This window comes from Sminthopsis crassicaudata, chromosome 3 (genome assembly GCF_048593235.1).
Source record: "Sminthopsis crassicaudata isolate SCR6 chromosome 3, ASM4859323v1, whole genome shotgun sequence".
Lineage (NCBI taxonomy): Eukaryota > Metazoa > Chordata > Mammalia > Dasyuromorphia > Dasyuridae > Sminthopsis > Sminthopsis crassicaudata.
In genome coordinates, this window is record NC_133619.1 from 616,025,717 (window position 1) to 616,047,173 (window position 21,457).

At 42.3% G+C, this 21,457-nt stretch overlaps 1 protein-coding gene across 6 annotated transcripts in view; it reads left to right on the forward strand.

Moving 5' to 3' along the window:
- ZBTB17 (zinc finger and BTB domain containing 17) overlaps positions 1 to 21,457 on the forward strand; it is a 47,765-nt gene that overhangs the window by 20,633 nt on the left and 5,675 nt on the right. For 2 of the 6 annotated variants that reach the window (XM_074306176.1, XM_074306178.1), the window contains exons 2-6: positions 8,887 to 9,029; positions 17,077 to 17,283; positions 19,699 to 19,887; positions 20,343 to 20,474; positions 20,662 to 20,772. In XM_074306176.1, the coding sequence (XP_074162277.1) occupies positions 17,079 to 17,283; positions 19,699 to 19,887; positions 20,343 to 20,474; positions 20,662 to 20,772 (637 nt within the window). In that variant the 5' untranslated portion in view covers positions 8,887 to 9,029; positions 17,077 to 17,078. Of the gene's footprint in view, positions 1 to 1,296; positions 1,513 to 8,886; positions 9,030 to 17,076; positions 17,284 to 19,698; positions 19,888 to 20,342; positions 20,475 to 20,661; positions 20,773 to 21,457 lie in introns of those variants that run through there. The other 4 variants (XM_074306179.1, XM_074306175.1, XM_074306180.1 and 1 more) reach the window with 4 other exon arrangements.

Genomic DNA, 21,457 nt, shown 5'->3' on the forward strand with positions numbered 1-21,457 from the left:
TGAGATTGGTTTTGAACTCTGGGAGATCAGTGTTCCTGATTCCAGACCTGGTACTCTATCCATTGTATCACCTCTCTGCCCTGAAAACTATGTATTACAAAGAGCCAACCAAGCTCTTATTTATTTGTTTGTTTGTTTGTTTGGCTGGGATAACTTAGCCAGAAGGGATAAAGGATAGATTTATTAATCCTATCCAATCTGTAGTTATTAAACATTTATTTCGTGCCAGATATTGTGCTGAGGGCTGGGGATCCAATTGATAAAGAGAGCCTCTACCCTCAAGGAGTTTACAATTTAATGGGGGAATACAACACTCAAAAGGAGGCAGGAAATGGGGGTCCAGGGAAACCTTCGATGTTACCTGGATTAGCTGCATCTTTTTTTTTTTGGAGTTGAAATTCACTTAGGAATGAGCTAAAAATCCAGTTTCTATAGCTGGAGGAGTATGGTACTCCACCCTCCAGTCCTCCTTTTAGAGGGGAGAAGAAGCTAAGGGAAATGGTGTCAATCAAGCCTTGAGTTAGCAGCTTGATGGTAAGTTTAGAACTGCTGAGCTCATCTTGGGAGGAGCCTTTTGTTTCATGGAGCAGAAACTAGGCAGAGCAGCAAATACAAAATGGGATGAGTGTGTACTAGACACAGAGGAATGCTGTTTATCTAGTTTATCTAGATTTTAGCAAACAATTTAAAGCATCTCATACTGTACTTATAGAGAAGATAAATAACTATAGATTAGATGATAATAAAATCAAATAGATGAACTAGTTGGTTAGCCTGTTTTGGTTAGTAGTTTGGTTAGCCTGTGTTGGTTAGTAGTTGTTTTGGATTCAATGTCAACAACAATAGGACTTACACAGTACCTACTATATTCCATTTATTAACAAATTTTATTTAACTGGATTTCATAACAACTCAGGTAAATGCTATTATTATTCTCATTTCACAGTTGAAGACACTGAGGCAAACCAGAGGTTAAGTGATTTTTACCCAAGATCCCACAATTAACGAAGTGTCTGAGTCTGGATTAGTCTCCCTGACTCTAAGATCAGTGCTGTACCCACTGTGCCCGCCTTGTCAGCATGGCATGAGACTTCCAGGGAAATATGTTAGAAACTTGTACTTGGCTCTTTGCATTTTATCCATGTAACTGATTAAAGTATTAGGCATAGGTGATGTGCATATCAGATTTGCAGATGACACAAAGTTGGGAGAGGTAGCTAATATAGCCAGTGACAGAAGATGTAAGAGGATCCTGGCAAGTATAGTTTAGTTTTACAAGGCTCGTGTTGTTTTCAGTTCTGGGCATCAAGAGGAACATTGATCAATTGAGAGAATTCCGAGGAAAGCAGCCAGGCTGGGGAAAGGACTTGCATCTCTGTCCTAGGAAGACCAGTTAAAGACGTAAGCACACTGAGCCTGAAGAAGAGAAAACACCAGGAGGACTAAGGATGAGCCTTGTTTTGTTTGAACCAGAAAGCAGAGTAAGGAAGAGAAGAGAGCCTTGCGTGAAAGGTGAATGGTGAATGGCAGTTCGACTGTTGGGTGGATTCGAGGGAGGGGTTCCTAGAGCTCCTGGGCTGGACTCCATGGACATAGATCCCTTATAATCCTCACATTCCATTGGGTCTGATATCTAACTTATAAAAGGGAATTACACAAATACAGAAGACCAAGAGCCATTGCAAAGATGCTCAAACATGGAAGAGGGGTCCATGTTGGAGGAATTACCAGAAGAACTGTGAATTGGTTTGCCTATTCTAGTAAACTATTTGGAATTACTATTTTTTTTTTTTTTAAGTGGCTACTAAAACCATTTCCTTTGATACAGAGATCCCACTGCTAGGCATAGACCACAAAGAGGTAAAAGATGTCTATCAGTATTCATAGCAGCTCTTTCTGTGGTAACAGAGGCTGGAAACAAAGTTGATGCCTATCAATTGAGAAAAGGCTAAACAAACTGTGTTATTATAATGGAATATTAGTATATCATAAGAAATATTAAGAATTAAAGAAACATGGAAAGACTTGTCTGAACTTATGTGAATAGACAATGATTACAATTATGTAAACTGAACAATAAAGTGAATCTGAATGCTGTGTCATTAAAATGACCATATTTGGCTCCTATAGATGAACTAAAAAAAGTATTTCTCTGTGCCACTGTACAGAAACCCCCATTCTTCTGGATTTCAGAGTTAAGGGAACAAGGGGGTGGAATATTGCTTTTATTGGCAGCCATATTTACTGTGTTCATTTTTGCTGAACTTCCCCTCCCTCCCCTTTACATAATCTCTTGCAAGAGCTGGTTTGTAACATATGTAAGATACTCTCTTACAACAGTGAAGGAGAGAGGAATTATATATTCAAAAATGAATATGACATAACAAAATAACCAAAGATGGACCTAGATTTGTAGTGATACAATTTAATTCTGTTCTGTGGTCTGAAGCAGTACCAGCTTTCCTGTAACAAATGTATTCCCTTCTTGTATTAGGAAAGAGTGCAGGTTTTGAGATAGAGTTCTGGATTATGGCCAGAATCGGAAAATTGGAAGGAGCCAGAATGTCCATCTAGTGCAAACCAGGTTTAATCAGGCATCCTTTCCATTGCCTACTCAACAGGTGGTCATACAGTCCTTGCTTAAAAACCTCTAAGGATGGAAGACTTAGTATCTTTTGAAATAGTTGCTTCGCCTCTTGGGCAACTTCTTTATGCTGTTCATTCTCTTGGAAAGTCTTCTCCCTCATCATCTGTACATTTCTATTGTTCTCCTCTCTTAAAATCTCCTTGAATCTCTCTTGAAAAGGCCTGTCTCACAGTTTTGACTGCTTATAGCAATTTCCCCCCTTTTAAAAATCTACTTATATTCTGCCTTGTAGTACACAATTATTTCAGTCTTGTTCCCCCTACTACGTCATAAGGCCATTGATATCAGAGACCTTGCCTTTTTTTTCTCCTCATATCTTCTTCAGCCCCAAACAGAGGCATGTCTAAGGTCATGCTTAGTGAGAAAGAAGCTCTGGGTATGATCCTCATTGTGATTCTGGCTAGGCTGGGGGAATCCTTTATACCCTTGAGGAAAGGAGCTGCCCATGCCATGGATGTGGCCTGGGCATGTTTGTACTTCTCCAGGCACTCCCAAAAGGCAGGAATCTGCCTAGACTCTGTGATCTTGGTGAGGTGCCAGCCCTGGTACAATTCCTTTCCATGAAGAACAAGCAGGAGAAGGAACTTTGTGATACAAATAAAGCTCACTTAAAATAGGTATTTGGAAGTGGGACGAGGGGGCAGAAAGGAGGTTGCCAGGTTACTCTGCAGCACGGAGCTCAAAGAGCCTTTTTGGAGGAGGTAGTCACATCTGGCAGGTATTTTCTTGCATTTAAGGAACATATTGCTTATAAAAATTCCTATGAGAGAAAAAGAAGCCAATTTTAGCTTGTATTCTATCTCTGTCTTGCTACTAAAGGTAAGGGATTTCTTTGAATAATGTCACCCACGTTAGAAACCCTTTGTCTTATTTCTGTGCCAATGAGCACCTCTGACTCTTAACTTGATATCATTTAACTCTTGGGTACAAGGCCCAAATTGGGTCATTGGTCATCTTTCTCTTTTTATTGGACTAGCAGGGAAGAAAAAAGCTGCCAAGGGTGGTTATGAGATTGCTCAGGAGCATATTTTTAAACTGATGTTCATCTGTTTGTTTAAACATATTTTTTTTTTTTTTTTTAATGTTGGAGATGATAGCATGCCCTTTTATGAATTTGCATTGAAGCAATTTGGTAGTAAAGGACCTGGCTAGCCAGCCACTGATAGTCATGGATCATAGGATAGCAGACTGGAAGGGCCCTTAGAACAAGGAATGTGGGAGGGGCCTTAGGACAGGAAATGTCAGAGTGAAGAAGGAGTTAAGAAAGTTATTTTATTGCACCCTGCAGACTCCCAGTGCCCATTTGTGGTACTCAGAGAAAAGCCAAACCCTAACAGTGCCCACTGGGGTTGCTTTCTCTATTTCCAGCCACTTAATGATGCCTCCCCCAAAGCATTTCTCTCTGCCCTCCAACCCCCACCCTGTCTCCCATGTTTCTCTTGGCAGTAGTTGCTGAGAAACATGTCGTTCCCACTTCTATGCCCATAAGATCCAGTCCTTGGAAACCGTCCTCCTCCTAGTATCCTTCCCTTTGATTCCCCAGTGGTCTCTGGAAGTTGACTGCTTGGTTGTAAGGCTTGCCCCTTTTATGCTTTCTCAGCAGGGTTGATGTATGGGCAGACTCTTGGGAGCTTGTCGTGCAGAGAGGAGAGACTCTGTGGGCAACCCTGTTTGTGCAGGGCGATGCTGGCCCACCTTTTGGTGGGAGCACTGGGGTGTCAAACCAGAGTGCTCACCACAAGTCAGTCTCTGGGCAGATTAGTAATCGGGGCCTTTGAGGTTAGCAGGCTTGGGTTCACTTGGTCAGCTGAAGTCTTTTCACACATTTGTCCTTTCTAGTGACTCAGGTATTTTCCAGGCCTGAGGGCTCTGACTCAAGGGGCGTTCAGAGTGTCTCTTCTCCATTCTGAGAAAGGGATGGAAAACCTCCCAAACTGCAGAGCTTGTTTGGAGCTTGGCAGAGACCCACCTCCATTTTGAAGCTGGCTTTTGGCAAAAGAGAGAGCAGGTCATGTGTGCCATGCTGCTGGTACTGCCAGGAGGGAAGGGTTTGTTTGACCTGGTGTCTGTATCTGGGACTAGGTTCTCTCATGGTCAGCCTGGAATCATGGCACCTCACCATTGTGAGTCCCACATGCTGCCTTTCTGTATCTAGCAGCTGCTTTTGTAGGGGTTCTGAAGTTGAAAAAGATAATGGAGAGGGAGCCTCTAAGGCTGTAAATTTTATTGGACTCATGTTCACACTCACTTCTGTATGTCTCAGCAACTCCCTCAACCGTTTCTGTTCATAATAAACTTCTGCTTAAGACATAAAGTGTTGGAATATGCATAGGTGGAGGGAACGCTTCATACCTGTCCTTCAGAGATCATCTATATACTTATGGGAGAGTTGTGAGAAAATCCCTTTATAAGCCTTAGGGGGGGAAAAAAAAAAAGAATAATTTTTTTGGTTCTATATTCATCCTTGTCTGCTTCCTGACTTCTTTTAAGTATTGCCAAGTTTTTTTTTTTTTTTTCATTTTCCAAGGGTGGTTACTTAAAAGCCACTATTAGAAAATTGGTTTTTTTCTGTATTCTCTATTTACTGAGCAACCTGTCTTCCTCTCTTCTTCCTGGGTGTGTTTAACACTAAAATTAAGAGGAGAAAACTTCCTGGATCCTCATAACTTGGAAGAGATTGATCTCTCGATGTCAATATGTGGTCTTAGGGGAAAAAAATCTCTTAATGATACCTCGAATTACTAACAACTTTGCCTCGCATTACTCTCTACTTCTCCTTGGTTTGGCTCTGGAATAGTTGTCCTGCACACTCTAGCCATAAAACCACCTCAAAAGCTACTCTCAGCAGGGGGAAAAGCAATCCATAGTGGACTTTGATCACCCCTGGCTCCTTAGTAAACTAGACTCTCTCCTCAGCCTTACACTTCAGAGCATTAACCACAGGCATTTATTAACATAACTGGTTTATCCCAGAAGCATAGTTTCAGTGTTCAAGAGCTTATTTGTAGATGTTTGGAGCCAGGAAAGTTTTCCCAGGTCATATAGGCAGCCGCTTTCCTAGTGAGTAAAGGAGTTTTTAGAGGAAAGGGAAAGAGAGGGACTGTTTTGCTGGGTCATCTGTTTCATGGGCCTCCTTTGAACCTATAGCAGAGAAGCTATGTAGCAATCTAGGATTGTGTGCCAATGAAGAAATGAGAATTCATTTTTCAGAGGCTTGAAAGCTGGTTAAGGCCACTGTTCTTTTTCACTCTCCCTTCCTCTCAACATTTTTCACTTGCTAGAAGAGTCTTGAGAACCTCTCCCTTGTGAATATCTCCCACAGCAATGGAGACAGCTTTGGGGGGCAGCAAAGAATTGGAAATAAAATCAATGCCTATCAGGAGGAAAATGGCTAAACAAATTGTGTTACTTGAATGTGAAGGAAGATCACTACATCATTAAAAAAAAAAAAAAACCTACAGTGGATGTATTCAGGGAAGACTGATCTAACATAAAATAAAATCAGTAGGACCAGGAAAATAATTTATATAGTGACAACTAGGATGTACATAGAAAAATAGTAATAAAAAGCAAACCTGGCTGTTATAAAATTACCAGGTTGGATCTGAGAAGCAGAGCATTTAATTACCTACTATATGTTAGCATCAGTTGCACCAGAGAGAGAAAAAAAAGCAAGACTATGTCCTTCTCTCCTTTCTTTGGTGAGAAAGGTGGAACATTGCACATAATGTCAGACTTGGGTTGATAGTGTGGTTAATTTTGCTGAACTGCTTTTTTTCTTCTTTTTTTTTTTCTTTATTACAAGGGATGGCTCCCTGAAGTGGAGGAAAGGAGGGATGTATTCAAGAATGAAATTAATGTAAAAACAAAAGAAAAATCATTTTTTTAAATGGAAGCAGCAAGGGATAGAAAAAGATAGGTTTTAAATTAGATTATAGGCTTGTGCCTTCAGATCAAAAAGGGCCTGAGCTTTTATATAATAGAAGGAAATAAATATTTGTATAGTTCCTACTATATGCCAGACATTCTGCTAAGCCTTTACAAATATTATCTCATTTGATCCCAACAGCAGCTCTGGGAGGTAAGTGCTGTTGTCATCCTCATTTTGATAAGGAAATTAAGACAAAAGAGCTTAAATAAGACTTGCCAGGGGTCAAAGAGCAAATAAGTATCTGAGGCAAGGCTTGAACTCAGGGCTTCCTGAATCCGAAGCTATCACTCCTCTCCACTCTCCACCACGCTGTTTAGAGATTCCAATCTCCTAGGAAGTGACTGAAGTTGATTCTGTTAGGTATATGAAAGATCATGCAGAAAGACTAGAAGGTGACATTACAAAGAGGAAATAAAAGTATTGCTTTTTCTAGTCAGTAAGATGGATAAAATAATAATTTTAACAATGATACCAACAAAACCCAGCAAAAAGAAATAGGTAAAGAAATTCCATTTAACCACAAAATGTATAAAGTATTTGGAAGTCTTATCTACTGGGATACATATAGGAGCAATATGAATGCAACTATAAAACACTCTATGAAAATACAGAGTATGTGATTGGAGAGATGTTAATTGTTTATGGGTAGGCTGAAGCAATATAACATGGACAGTATTGCTTAATTTGACTTATTCTGAGACTTACCAAACATACTACCAAAGGATTACTGTACAGAGCAAGAGAAAATAATGAAATTCATCTTTAGAAATAAAAGATTAAGAAATCTTAAAGGAGATGACAGGGGAAAAAAGGGGAAAGGAAGAGGACTCATAGGACAAAGTCTCAAACTATAGCATAAAAATCATTAGGTCCTTAAACCCAAAGACGCTAGTTACTACTTGGCTTTTTCAAAAATGCTTGGAAAACTGGAAAGGAGTCTAGTAGAAATTAGATTTAGAACATTTCACACCATATGCCAAGATAAATACCAAATGGATATTATGGGAAGAATTTTCATGACCAAAGCATAGAGAGGATCACAGAGGAAAAAGCAAGTAATTTTAATTATATAAAATTTTAAAACATTTGTGCAAACAAAAAACCAATACTAAAATTAAAAGTAAACCGTTAACTGTGGGGAAATCTTTGTACAAAAAAGTCTTATTTCCAAAATATGTAAAAACATACAAAGAATACAAACAGGCAATTTTCAAAAAACTAAAATCATGCTATAAACAACCATATGAAAAAAATTTTCTGTGTCATTAATAATTAGAGAAATATAAATTAAAGCAACTCTAAAGTTCTACCTCATACCTATCAGGTAGGTGAAAATGACATTTATTGAAAGGGTTGCAAGAAAATCAACCTGTGCATAAACTGTGGAACAATGGATGGTTTCAGCCATTTTCTAAAGAAAATTGAAAATGTACCCCCAAAGTCACCAAACTTTTACTAGTGATACTACTACTGGGCTATCTGCTAAAAAAGTTAAAGACAGAAAACACCAACCTGTTTAAAAATATTTATAGCTCCTCTCATGATGGCAAAGAATTGGAAAATGAGGAGGTATCCATCGGTTGGGGAATGGCTGAACAAGTTATGGTATATGAACGTAATAGAATGTTATTGTGCTATAAAGAGTTTTGAAATGGAGAGTTTCAGAGAAACCTGGGAAGATTTGATTGCAAAGAGAAGTCAGCAGAACCGAGAGAATAATTTATGCATTGACATCAACACTATAAAAATAAACAACTTTAAAAGACTTGAACTGTGATCAGTGCAGTGATCATCCATGATTTCAGAAGACTGATAATGAATAAGAGTTAAGAGCTCTTAACAGAAGTATAGATTTAAGTTTGTATAAGGAAATTTTGAACTTGGCTAATATAGGAATTTGCTTTACTTAACTATATTTATTAAAAATATATTGTTTCTCTTTTTTATTGGGTAACAGAGGAATGGAAGGAAGAGAAAATACTGATTTTTAAAAACAAATTATGTAATTTTAAAGTAGGGGGGTGGTGAGGATGAAGAAAAGAGCACTGTTTTTTGATGACTTCCTGCTCAAGAATACTGTCATCCTGAGAGTTGAAGCAGTCATGGAGCCATAGGCATGGGCCAGGCCCTAGGGTACTGCCCCTACTGTCCTAAGGAGCCTCCATTCTATTGGGAGGCTTGTATGACAAAAACAGTAATAATAATTAGTAGTTATATGGTACTGTGCTAAACATTTTGTGAATATTATCTCCTTTGATCCTCATAACAACCCTGGGAAAGAGGTGTTATTATTATCCCCATTTTACAGAGGAGGAAACTGAGGCAGACAGAGGTGAAGTGACTTGCCCAGGGTCACACAGCTAGTGAGTGCCTGAGGTGGGATCCGAGCTCCGTCTTCCCGACTCCAGGCCCAGCGCTCGGCCCCCTGTGCCACCAGCTGCCTCTACACATGTAAGTATGTACAAAGTGATTTATCAAGGGGCCACTAGCATTTGAGGGGAGTCAAGTCAAGGGACTAAAAAAAGGTTCAAAACAAAACAAAACAAAAAAAAAAGCTCTTGAGTTGAGTTTGGAAGAAAAGGAGAGATTCTGAGAGGTGGAGGTGAAGAAGGAATGTGCCCCAGGCCTGGGAGGCAGCCATAAGAAATGCCCAGAACTTCACAAGAACCAAAAGCCAAGGAAGGAATTAGTCGACTGCAGTGGCTTTGTTCTGATGTCCTGCTTTAAGCAATGAGGAACCTGAGGTCCTAACACAAGGAGGCCCATTTGTCCTAGAACACCTGGGTTTGAGGGATAAATCCCGTGGCTAGAACAGGGTTATGGGTGAATGTACTTCCTTCAAAAAAAACAAGTGAGGGAGTAGAAGGGCACGGTGGCTGTGCTGTTGGTAAGGAATTCCAGCAAGGAACCAGAGCAGGGGAAGAGTGACAGCATTTGGGCAACAAAAAGAGGAAGTAGGAGGGTTTGGGAAACAACACAAACCTAGCATGTGGCCTGATATCATCATAATGGGAAATTTCAGTCATCCAGACCTCTGCTGGAAGTCTGTGCCTCCAGCAAAGCAGCTATCGACTTCTTGGCTTACCTTAATGATCCTTGCTCAAGAGGAGAAATCAACATGGGAAATCTCTGTTCTGGATCTGATTCCCTCTAAAAGGGAAAATTGGATTGCTGTGGGGAAAGTAATGGGACCCTTGGGAGGGAGTGATCCCTCTTAGAGTTTGTGCTAGAGAAGAAGAAAGATATTTAACTTAATGAACACTCTAAATTTGGGGAGAGATTTCAGAGGTTTAGAGGAAGAGATATAGAGATTCCATATATTAAGAATTTCCAGGGTAAGTTAGCCCAAGATCAATGAAAACATGAAGGGGAAACAGCTCCAAAAAGGAGGGAGTTTTCTGAAGAGCTCAGTGACCATCCCAGAGTCCATCACAGTTGTAGGGTCTCTTCACTCTCCCCAGGAGCCTTGTAAAGAGGGCTGATTGTGGTGGCTTCTGAGTCAGAGATCCTGCAACTGACTGTAGGTGGGACAGAACAGCATCAAAGGTCCTTCCAAGCTCTCTCTGTCTGTTGTAGTCATCAGCTACCCACCTTGTCCCCTCTGGCATTCTTCATCCTATCCTCTGTCAGGGTAGTGATTCCAGTGACTGCTGAGTCAAGGACAGCTTGAAACCAGCCAGCTGCAGCTTGGGGCAAATCTATATCTCAGGCCTTCACTCTTTAGCAGTCTCTTAGCAGTAATTACATCAAAGTCCTTCACCTCTGTGTAGGGGCTCAGGAGTTCAGCCATCACAGGAAAATGAAGGGAGGGAAGTCAGAGCCTTAAAATGATCAAAGGAAAACTAGTGAAATGAAGAGATGGATGAGTGTGGAGCAAGAGTATTAAAAAAAAAAAAAAAAAGTGCTCAGTATAAAACTGCAGAAGACAATAATTCTTCAGTAATTCCAGAAAAGAACAGATGACTACAAAGATTCTGAAAGTGGGTGAAAGGAGTAATCAGCTGGTGTAGATTAGAGTGCAGAAACAGGATCGTTTAGCCTAGGAGTGAGATCTGTGGGTGGAGAAGGAATGGGGCAAACAGAACTAAAAAATTGTGTTATACAATAAGTACTATTAGAGCAAAGATTTAAAAAAAAAAAAAAAGAGTGAGATATCAAAAATAACTGACCTAGAAAATAAGGAATGGGGACATAATCTAAGAATAGTCAGCCTTTCCACAAGACCATAGGGGAAAAAAATCAGTTGAACACCATATTTCAAGAATTCATCAAATAAGTATTAGAACCAGGAGGCAAAGTACAAATTGATGGACTTCACAGGTGATGTTTAGAAACAGTGACGTAAGCAGGGGACTGAACTTAGGGAGGAGAGGAAGGGTTGAGTTTGGGAGACCTCCAGCAAAGAGGAAGAGAGGAAATATTTTAAACAGGATTTGACAGAGGACAAAATGAACTAAATCATTATAACTATCAACATGAATGAAATGAACACATCTATTTGTGGTTTGCAGGAAACACTTAAAACAGCATGATTTGAACAACTAAAATGAGGGGCTGGAGGAGAATTTGTTGTGTTTTAGACTCTTAAAAAGCTAAAATAGCAACTTTGATTCTCAATAATAAATAAGATATGGTTGAAAAGCAAGCAAGGCTTTATTAAGGTTTATTAAAGCACTTGGCTGAAGTCTGGGGATAAAGTTAAAAAACAGAAACAAGCCCAAAACAAGAAGACTCTGTCCTTGAAGAGCTTCTTATCCAATGGAAGAAGACAACTCACAAAAGATAACAGAAGAGAGGGAGGGGTTGGAGTTCAGAGAGGCTTCAGAAACTGGCATGGTGTGAGTATGAAAGCTGATAGATAATGGAACTATTGATTTTAATTAATTTTTTTATTATTATTATTATTATTTAATTATTTAAACATTTATGGATATGGCATTTAAGGACCTAAAAGGCCTAAATTGATTGAATTACAGTATATGAGTAATTGTCAGGGATGCCAGTATTGTCTTTCTTAAACAAAGCCAAAAGTAACTCAAAAATATGCAAAAATAAATCTCTATATGAAACATCAGAAATATTAGCTTCAGTTTACCTTTGGCGATTGTTTATTAAACATCTTAAGAAGAATATTTTTGAAAGCATAGCATGTTTATAAACGTTAACTGTGTTAAGTCACAAAGATGCCAGAAAGGCAGTAATATTAAATGTATCTTTCCCAGTCTGTCATGCATGGGATAAATACAGGGACTATGAACAGAAATAGAACAACTGTCTAAAGAAAAATTCCAAATCACTTTAAAAAAAAGTCACATTAAAACAATTCAGAGGTTTTACTTTAGAGCATGCACATTGGTTAAGATGAAGAAAATTGGGCAATCATTGTTAAGCCTTGGGAAAGCTTGTGCAGTGACACATCTCTAAGAGAGCTGTGGACTGGGCCTGCTGTTCTGAATGTCATTTTGGCATCACACAGTAAAAGTGAGCAAACTTTCCAAACCCAGACCTTCTGATTATGAGGCATCTCTCCCAAGAAGGGAAAACACTTGGGAAGAAAGGTCCAATATATAATCAAAATAGTTGTAGCAGCAGTTTTGTGGAAGCAGAGAACTGAAAACAAAGTGGGGGAATAGTTGAACAAATTGTGATGTGTGAACATATAGAGTGTAGTATCATGCATTAAAAATGTCAAATATGAGGAACTGAGGAAAAACATAGGAAGATGGGAGGTGGTGCTGAGTGAAATAAGCTCAATCAGAATAGCAGCACCTACCCATAGGGACGACAGTGAGAATGGACTTGGAATAGGAAGGCCAAGGATGACACTCGAATCAGGAAGTGAACATACTTCCTGCTTCTCATCAGGGAGCCCAGGGACTACCAGAGCATAATGTCTCATCAACACCACCACATAAAATCATGATGTTGGTGGGTTTTGCTTAGCTGCTTTTTGCTCTTTAGGATTGGGGTCTATACGAGATAATTTCCAGGGAGTACATTTAGAAATCATTATAATGCAAAACCAAAAATATCATCAAAACTTTTTTTCCCCCCTGAGGCAATTGGGGTTAAGTGACTTGCCCAGGGTCACACAGCAAGGATGTGTTAAGTGTCTGAACCAGATTTGAATTCTGGTCGTCTTGACTTCAGGGCTGGTGTTCTGTTAGCTGAACCATTTTTTATAGTAAAATAAAACCTTTTAAAAAATCAAAGACATTTAAAAACAAAAAGGCTTTTGAGATAAATAAAATTCAGCACTCTCCTCCCCCCCCCCAAAAAAAGCCAGATGATATACCAAATTTTATAGCTCTAAATATATAATCCTCAAAGAAAATAATTAGAAATTACTATACCCAGTTATAGGCTAACAAAACTGAATCTGTATAAAAGAAATGGGCATTTATAAAAATATAAAAAAAACAAAAAACACTTATGTAGATCAATTTATAATTAAATTGCATTAATCATTTAAAGAATAGTTCATCCCTCTGCTATATATTCACAAAATTAGAGAACATACCTTACCAAACTAGCATCATGAGATAAATCTGGGCCAAATTAGTGAGATAAAGTGGATAATGGACACTGTAGACCAGCAGCAGTAATTGCTATGACTCAGAAAAATATTTAGTCAGATATAAGCAAATGAACAATATATTCAAAAAAAATATTTACTGGGACCAGATTGGACTTCTATACTAAAAATACCAGGATGGTTCAGCATTAGGAAAATTACAAACAAATCATGTTATTAGCAAAAAATAAAGATCTCAATAGATGCAAGGAAAAAAATCCTTTAAATGTAGCATATATTCATTTAAATAGTAAAAGACTAAAAATTAGAGAGCTCAGTGGAACAGGACAAGGAACAAAAAACAATGGAATTCCCTAACAGTCTTCACTAAACCAGAAAACTTGAAATACTGGGCAAGAATTCCAACTTGATTAAAAAAACAAACTACTGGAAAAACTGTAAACCTGAAAGAAATTAGCCCCATACTACCACCTTAAACCATTTGCCTTATCAATATGCTTTTTAAAACTATGAGTAGGGATGTTAACTAAAAAAGGAATATAGACAATTGAAAAGCTTCTGCATAAACAAAATTAATGCACTTAAGATAAAGAGGGAAACGATCAAATGAGGAGAAAAAAATGTATTAGCTCTACTAAGGGATTCATATCCAAGATAACCTACAATTTAACAGATACATATATGCGTGGTATTGCAAGACTCTTGGAAGACTTTTAAGGTATTAAAGCTTAAAACTGGACTAATACTTTTGAAGTGTGTGTAACATGTATAAAAAAAGTCATCAAAAGCTATTCCTTAAGTCAGTAAAGTCAGAGAATAGAAACAAATAATTCTCAAAAGAATTGCAAACTTTTAACAACCATATGAAAGAATGCTCCAAATCATTAACAATAAAAGAAATGTAAATCAAAACAGTTTTATCTCACATCTTGAAAATTGATCAAAGATGTAAAATGTCAAAGTTTGGGGTAGGGGCATTGACATTTGGGAAGAGATAGGCAGACTCATCATTCTGAAATCAGATCATTTCCAGCATCGGCTGCATGACTGTATTATGCCCCTAACCATGTCACCTACTTTTTCCCCACCTTTAAGCTTCTTTTTATGTATTGTCCCCCTTCCCAATTTAATTGAGTACAGGGACTATCTTTTGCTTTTCTCTGTATCCCCAGTACTTAGTACAATACCTGGCATATAATAAATAGCCACTTAATAAATACTTATTGACTGATTTTGAGAATAGTGTCACTAAAATCTGGAGAAAAGAGGTATCAAGGAGAAGAGAAGGATTGGTAATGTCAGAGGCATCACAGGGGTAAAGAGGATGAGGTTTGAGAAAAGGTCATTAGATTTCGCAATTAAAAAATCATTAGTAACTTCAGAGAAAGCAGTTTTGGTGGAATAATGAAATTGGTAGCCAGATTGTGGAGAGCTAAGAAGTTCGTGAAAGGAGGCATCTTTTATAGATAGCCTTCTCATAGAGTTGAGTCAAGAAAGGGAGTAGTGATAGAAATAATAGTAAGGATTGATAGAACAAATAAGAGTTTTTTTGAGAATTAGGGACACATGGACAGGTTTTTAGGTAGTAGGGGCCAATAGGCCAGGAAGGGTTGGAAATTAGTGCAGAAGTAAAGATGATCGAGGGGTTTTGATTCTATTCTCAGATATTTGCTGTTATATGACTGGGTAAAATCGAGATTAAAACACTTAAACCCTCAGCCTCAGTTTCCTCATATGTAAAAATAAGATATATAATAATTTCTGCCCCAGACAGGTTGTGAGAGATGATAAGATAATATGTGTACAGTGTTCAATTTTAGTAATAAAACCCAAGAGGAAGAGTCAGAAATATGAATTGCCTTCAGAATAATTACAAATATATAAAAATAACCCACTAATATAGGATTTATATAAATACAACTTACCCTCTATTCAACAGATTCTTAAGTTTTTTATGATCGTGGATTCTTTAACAGTCTGGAAGTTAAAGAGGAACATAGGCACATTAATACACTGTTGGTGGAGCTTTGAATTAATCCAGGGGTCTGAAAAATGATTTGTAGCTGTGAGACTCAGTGATCTTTTTATCACACTAATACCTCAAGGAAGTTAATGACTAGAAGAATGGTCCCACATATAACACACTATTCAAAGCAACGTTCTTTGTAGTCATAAAACATTTGGAAATAACCTCCCTTGGGTTTAGGTTATGGCTGTGCTAACTGCATGTGCCATAATAGAATATTACAGTGGAAATAGGGAATATTGGCAATTTAAAGAAACAGGGAGTTATATGAAAGTGATTCAGTACAAGGAAGCCACACGAAGAGTTTGATACACAGGGCCACACCGTGATTGAATGAAAACTGCACCAAGAGGCAGCTCACCTTGGAGTCACCAAAATGGCTGATGTTGGTTTTGAAGAACGTGAGATGCGCTACACCTGCACCTTGTACTAGATAGGGAAGAGACTCTGTTGTCTAGCCTGATGGTTTTGCATGTTGCTTATGCTTCTTTTCTTGTTGAAAGACTCAGCAGGGAAGAGTATGTGAAGTGTAAAGAGAAATGCCAGTTGTTCAGCCATGTCCAACTCTTGGCGGTCCCTTGGCAGAGATCCTAGAGTTGTCGGCCACTGCCTTCTCCAGGTTGTTTTATTGAGGCAGATAGGATGAAGTGACTTGCTCAGGGTCACACAGCCAGTAAGGGTCTGAGGCGGGATTTGTACTCAGTGAGAGAAGTCCGCTTGACTCCAGGCCCAGCGCTCAGTGCACTCTCTGTCCATTGGAAAATGACTGATACAAAAGGCATCAGCTTTTAAAATGTCAGAAATGATTGATCAGGAAGAAAATGAGAAGACAGAGCAGGACCAGTTAAAGATGGAAGGGGAACCAGAAACATGGTGGTGAAGCTGAGGTGGTGAGGATTGTCAAAAGAGCTGTTGAAGTTGGCCCATGTGTCAGTGAGGGAGACCACAGGCTTCCAAAGGTGGTGGTTATTGCTGGGTTCCTTCTCATGGTTTGTCCAGCTTCCTGTTCCCTCCCTTCTCACTGAATTTGTGACCCAAAGACTTACCATGAGCCATTCTAGACAGGAGGGCAAAGCTCAGGGTGTCGTGGGCCTCACCTCTGTCTCCGAAGTCCCCTCTGCTTGGACTGCTGGAGGGCAGAGCCAGGGAGGACAATCTAGCCCTCACCCAGATACCTTCTTCCTTTCCTTCCCTCCCCACCATTCTCTTTGAGTAGCTCTGATTGGTGTAGCTTTCCTCCATTTGATCATAAGCTCCTTAAGGGCAAAGATTTTATTGTGTCCCCTGTTTTTTGCTCCATGCTTGGCACCTAGTAGATGCTTAATAAATGCCTTTTTTTTTTTTTTTTTTTTTTTAAACTATTGACAGTTGTCATGGGGATTATGGGGCCTTGTGATATCAGCCAGCCTTTTTGATGCCTTTTTCTCTGTACTGTGGGCTCGGGCCCTGGCCTCCAGCAGCTTACTTTCTTGCAGTCCTGTTCCCTCTAGGTTCCCAGAGCAGGTGTGCTCTTGCCCACCCGACCATGTCATATATGTCTTTGTTCTACCCTGGGTTTTTCTAATACCTTGTTCCAAGTCTTGGACCAGGAGCCATGAGATCTCAGTTTGGTCTTCGGTGAATTAGGCATGTGATCTTGGCCTTCAAAAAGTCATTGGTCTGAAAGTGGATTCAGGCATGTTCATAGGGACCAGAGAGAAGATCTGTAAAATCAGCTGAAAAAGCTGGCTGTTTTGTCATTTTTATAAATCAGTAACTAAAATCAGACCCACAGCAAGCTTCTTCCTTTCCCTGATTCTTCCTCAAAGTTCATTAAGAGTTGACTTCAAGCTAAGTACGATGGCACTAGTTCACGTTCTTCCCTGTTGACTGACGATCAGATGAAGGCCAGGTTGGGTCCCAGGGCTCAGCTGTCCTTCTGGCTTTTTCTCTTCCAGCCATGGATTTCCCGCAACATAGCCAGCTGGTCCTGGAGCAGTTGAATCAGCAGCGGCAGCTGGGCCTGCTGTGTGACTGCACCTTTGTGGTGGACGGAATCAACTTTAAGGCCCACAAGGCCGTGCTGGCGGCTTGCAGTGAGTACTTCAAGATGCTCTTTGTGGACCAAAAGGACGTGGTGCACCTGGACATCAGTAACGCGGCAGGTACCCGGGCTACGTGAGGTTGAGCTCTGCAAAGAGCCGGGAAGCCGCTCTTCCAGCTGGAGGGCTTTCCTGTGCCCTCCCTGGGCCGCTCAGCGCTCCTGACAGGACACTCACACCACAGCCCCTGGTCTCCAGGGGTCAGAATGGGTCCATTGCTATGTCCTGCCCTTAAAGCCACAGGCAGCAGAGGTGGCTAAGAGGGGGAATGGGAGAGTGGATTGTAGCAGGGGGAGAGCAGAGATGAGTGAGCAGAATGAAGATGGTAGAAGCAAATTCACATGTGCTTAGGTTTTCTTGTCTGGGCCCCAAGCCAGCTGCCCTCTGACGTGCATCTCAGGCAAGATGTTTCAGTGTGGCCCCTCCCCGCATCCTCTGCGTTAGCCTCCATGAGAAGCAATTAGCTTTCAATGTTTCGACCTGAACAATTACAAAATAATGACTCGTGTCAGGGAGAGGAGCAGTTTCTGAAGTTGGAAACAGGAATTTTTTTTTTTTTTTTAAATGTGGTGTGGTGGTAAAACCCTGGATTTTGAGTCTGAGGGCCCAGATTTTAATCTCCAACTCAGCTTCTCGGGGTCTTTGTGACCCAGAGACAGGCATTTACTCTGCTTGGCTCTCCTGTGTAAAAAGAGCTAGGTTGTCTTGAGTGACCCTTCTCGGCCTGCGTCCCAAATTCTAAAAGAGTATTGTCCCTTGCTGCATGCTGTGTCCTGGGTGACCCTAATTATTGCTCTGGCTAGTTCAGACAACCGCCAGCTCCATGGCACTCCGACCCCAGAAGCTCTAAATTCCGAGCTCCAGGGCTCACTACCTGAGGATGACAAAGATGGAGGGACTTGACATTAGAACTAGGCTTTCCAGACCTTTTCCATGTGAACTTTTCAGGGCATATAACGCCCTCTCTTCCTTTCTAATCTCAATCTTGGGTCCCACAAACTCCACCCCAGTCAAGCATTGGCCAAGGGATTGAGCTGTTCTGCATCTGATCTGTTGTGGGCAGAGCACTTTGCCAGGTGCTTGGGGAGATAGTTTAGAGAAAACAGTTCTTGCCCTCAAAGAGGGTGGTAGTGGGATAAGAGAGTGATTCAGATCAGCGTCAAGCAAGCATAGAGAAGTTCACCAGAGCCTTGCAGTCAGCTCTGTGAGAACTGAGGGCAAGCCCTGTCTCTGAGGGAGCCTAACCACCTGGCCCTTGCCCCTGCTCACTCTCTAGAACCACCTGGTACTGAGCAGGTGCTGCTAGAGGACATTTCCTTATTAGGAGTTCCCCAGTAGTAGCAGGGCTGGGCTTGGACCTGGGAAGAACTAGGTTCAGAACTCACTTCAGACACCCATTAGCTGGGCAGCCCTGAGCAAGATACCTAACTTCTCTGAGCATCCCATTTCTCCATCTGTAAAGTAGCGGTGATCACAGTACCTCCTTCACAAGGTCACTTTGAGGAATCCAGTATCATATCAAACATGTGTAAAGGGTTTTGTACACCCTAGGAGGCCATATCTGTGAAAGCTTCTCATTGTTATCCCAGTGAAATCACAAATATCCTGCAGCAGTGAAGAAGGAAATAATATGGGAGAAGGATAGAAAGGTAGGGTTGTGCCTGTTGGAGGGCATTGAATGCCAGGCCAAAGAGATCTGAACTTCACTGACAGACAGTAGAGTGCCCTGGAAGATCTTTAAGCAGTGAAGTGATGTGTCCTGATCTCCATGTGGAAGGGTTATCTGGTGCCCATGTGGAGGCGGTGCCGGAGACAGGAGAGCGCCCGACTGAGGCTGGTGGACCTCCGTCCGGGTTCCCACTCAAGTCGGCCAATGGGGACGAGGGGGGGGGAGGGGAGAGCCTTGGAAGAGGAAATCAGTGGAGTCCGGTCACTGAGGAGACAAGGGAGAGGAAACAGTGTGCAGAAATCCTGACATTTTGAAGGCAGGAAACAGGTAAGCAGCGGTGCCCCTTACACAAAGGAGCAAGTCCAAAGAAGGGGCAGACTGAGGCAGAAGGAAAGAGCTCCCATTTGGGTCTGCCGAGGTTGTGGACCTGCGGGAGCTGGTGGGTAGTTTGCCCACACTTGGGAAGATCAGGACCAGAGGGAATCCCCCGAGCCCTTTATGGCTTGGCCACCTTTCTGGCTTCAGTGGGCTACTCTCCAGGCCGGCTTGAGATGGAAGGGAGGAGCTGCAATCCCTTCAGATCTCCCAGGAATGCTCTAGAGTTAGGATCTCCATCATCCCTTGTTGAAGTTGCCTCTGGATCAGGGACCCACACGACTCTCCAACTTTGTCCCTCCTTTTCAGTCTGTCTCTACCAATGAGACTAGGAATTCCCAGAGCAGGAAGATGGAGAAGCTTAGGCTTTCTTCTAGAGCATCGAGTTTGTCCTGGGAGGCTCCCGGGCCTGACCAGCATCCATGTCCTCACAGGTCTGGGCCAGGTGCTGGAATTCATGTACACGGCCAAGCTGAGCCTGAGCCCTGAGAACGTGGAGGACGTGCTAGCTGTGGCGGGCTTCCTCCAGATGCAGGACATCGTCAGCGCCTGCAATGCTCTCAAGTCTCTTCCTGGGTCCGCCTCCAGCGCCTCGGAGAAGCTAGAACCTGCAGAGCCCGACGGTAAGCTGAACCAGGGCCTCTGCTGGCACAGGGAGGCAAGGGGCTTGAGCTTCAGGCCTGCCCCTCACTGGCCAACTGCAGGGATGTCAGCCGGTCCTTTACCTCCCTGGGCCTCAGTTCTCTCCTCTATAAAATGGGGACAGTGGGTCCTACCTGCTTTGGAAAGGCACGGCAAGGTCAGGGATCGAAGGGCCTTTGCAAAGTCCGAAATGCTGGTTTTGATTTGGTTATCCGGGAGTCAGCTCCTCCTCTGCGTAGTTTAGGTGCCTCTGAGGCCTCTGCTCAGGAAAAGGGTTGCTCTTACCCCCAGTGCCCCCACTGGGCCCTCATGTGGCTATCGGGAGGAGAAGTCTGGGGTGTCTGCTGTGCCAGCCTCCTCTGGGGAGAGCCAGCAGGAGTGGCGGGTTCTTCTCCTGGCTGGTTGCAGAGCAGGACTCTCGTGCCTCTGTCCTCAGGGGAGGAAAAGAAAGCCGAGGAGGAGAAAAAGGCTGCAGCCGCCGCCCTTAGCGAGCTGGACCGAGCACGACTCAGCGGGGAAAGGAATGGCGAGCCGGAGGTCCTGGTCCAGAGCGGCGGGGATGGGCTCGGTGAGTAGTGCAAACGACTATGCGGATGGGGGAGGGCCCCTTCTCGGAGATAGAACTTCCCCTGAATTGGGGAAAATAGAGCAGCCCCTGGGCTCCCAACCAGGAAGGGGGAAAGGGGGAGTAATCGGGGGCAGGGTTCAGCCCCTGCCCTCTGTTCCCTCACTGGTGGTGTTCCCTCCGTGCTAAGGTGCAGAGAACGAGAAGGAAGCCGAGTGCCAGGAGCCAGCGCCTGCAGAGACCAGACCCAGCCCCGTGGGTACACCCCTTGAGGTACTCCTGTCACAGAGATCACTGCAAGGTAGAGACTAGACTTTCCTTCACACTGCGCTTGATTCCCCGGTGCCATCTGTTCCGCCTAGGATCTCCCCACTGCACCCCCACAGGCTCGGGTCCCATCTCCTCCTGGAAAATGGAAACCCTTGTTAAAGGGGCCATTGAGCTCAGCCCTAGGCGGTGGATACCTGGGCGCTGGCCCTGCCCCTCTAGGAAGCTTGTCCAATTGGGAGAAGCAGGGGACGGGCTGGCCACAGGTTAGCTGAGAGTGAGAAGGGCAGAGCCCAGGCCGGTGCGAGACTGAAGGAGACTTGGGGAGCTGCTAGTGGGGATGGGTCGCTTGGAGGAAGTAATATCTGTTGGCTTTGAAGGGGAAAGATAGAGAGGGGGTGTAGGAGCAAAGGAGGCTCTCCTGGGCTTGGGAGGCACCAGCAGAAGGGGAAAACACTGGGTCACTAAAGTAGGTAGGAGCCTGGGTAGGTGCTGGGAGGGCTGCCAGCTCCTGGGGCTGGACTTGGCTGATAATGGGCACTTCCAGTTTCTTGAATTACTAATTCCTGCTCTCCAAGAACTTCCTCCTGTCCCAGAAGGCCATCTCCTTGCTGCTTGCTCTTCCCTGAAGGCCAACCAACCCCTATCCTTCCTTGGAAGACTCTCCATTTCTCCTTCTCTATTTCTCTGTCTCCCTTCTCTCCTTTTTTTGTTTCTCT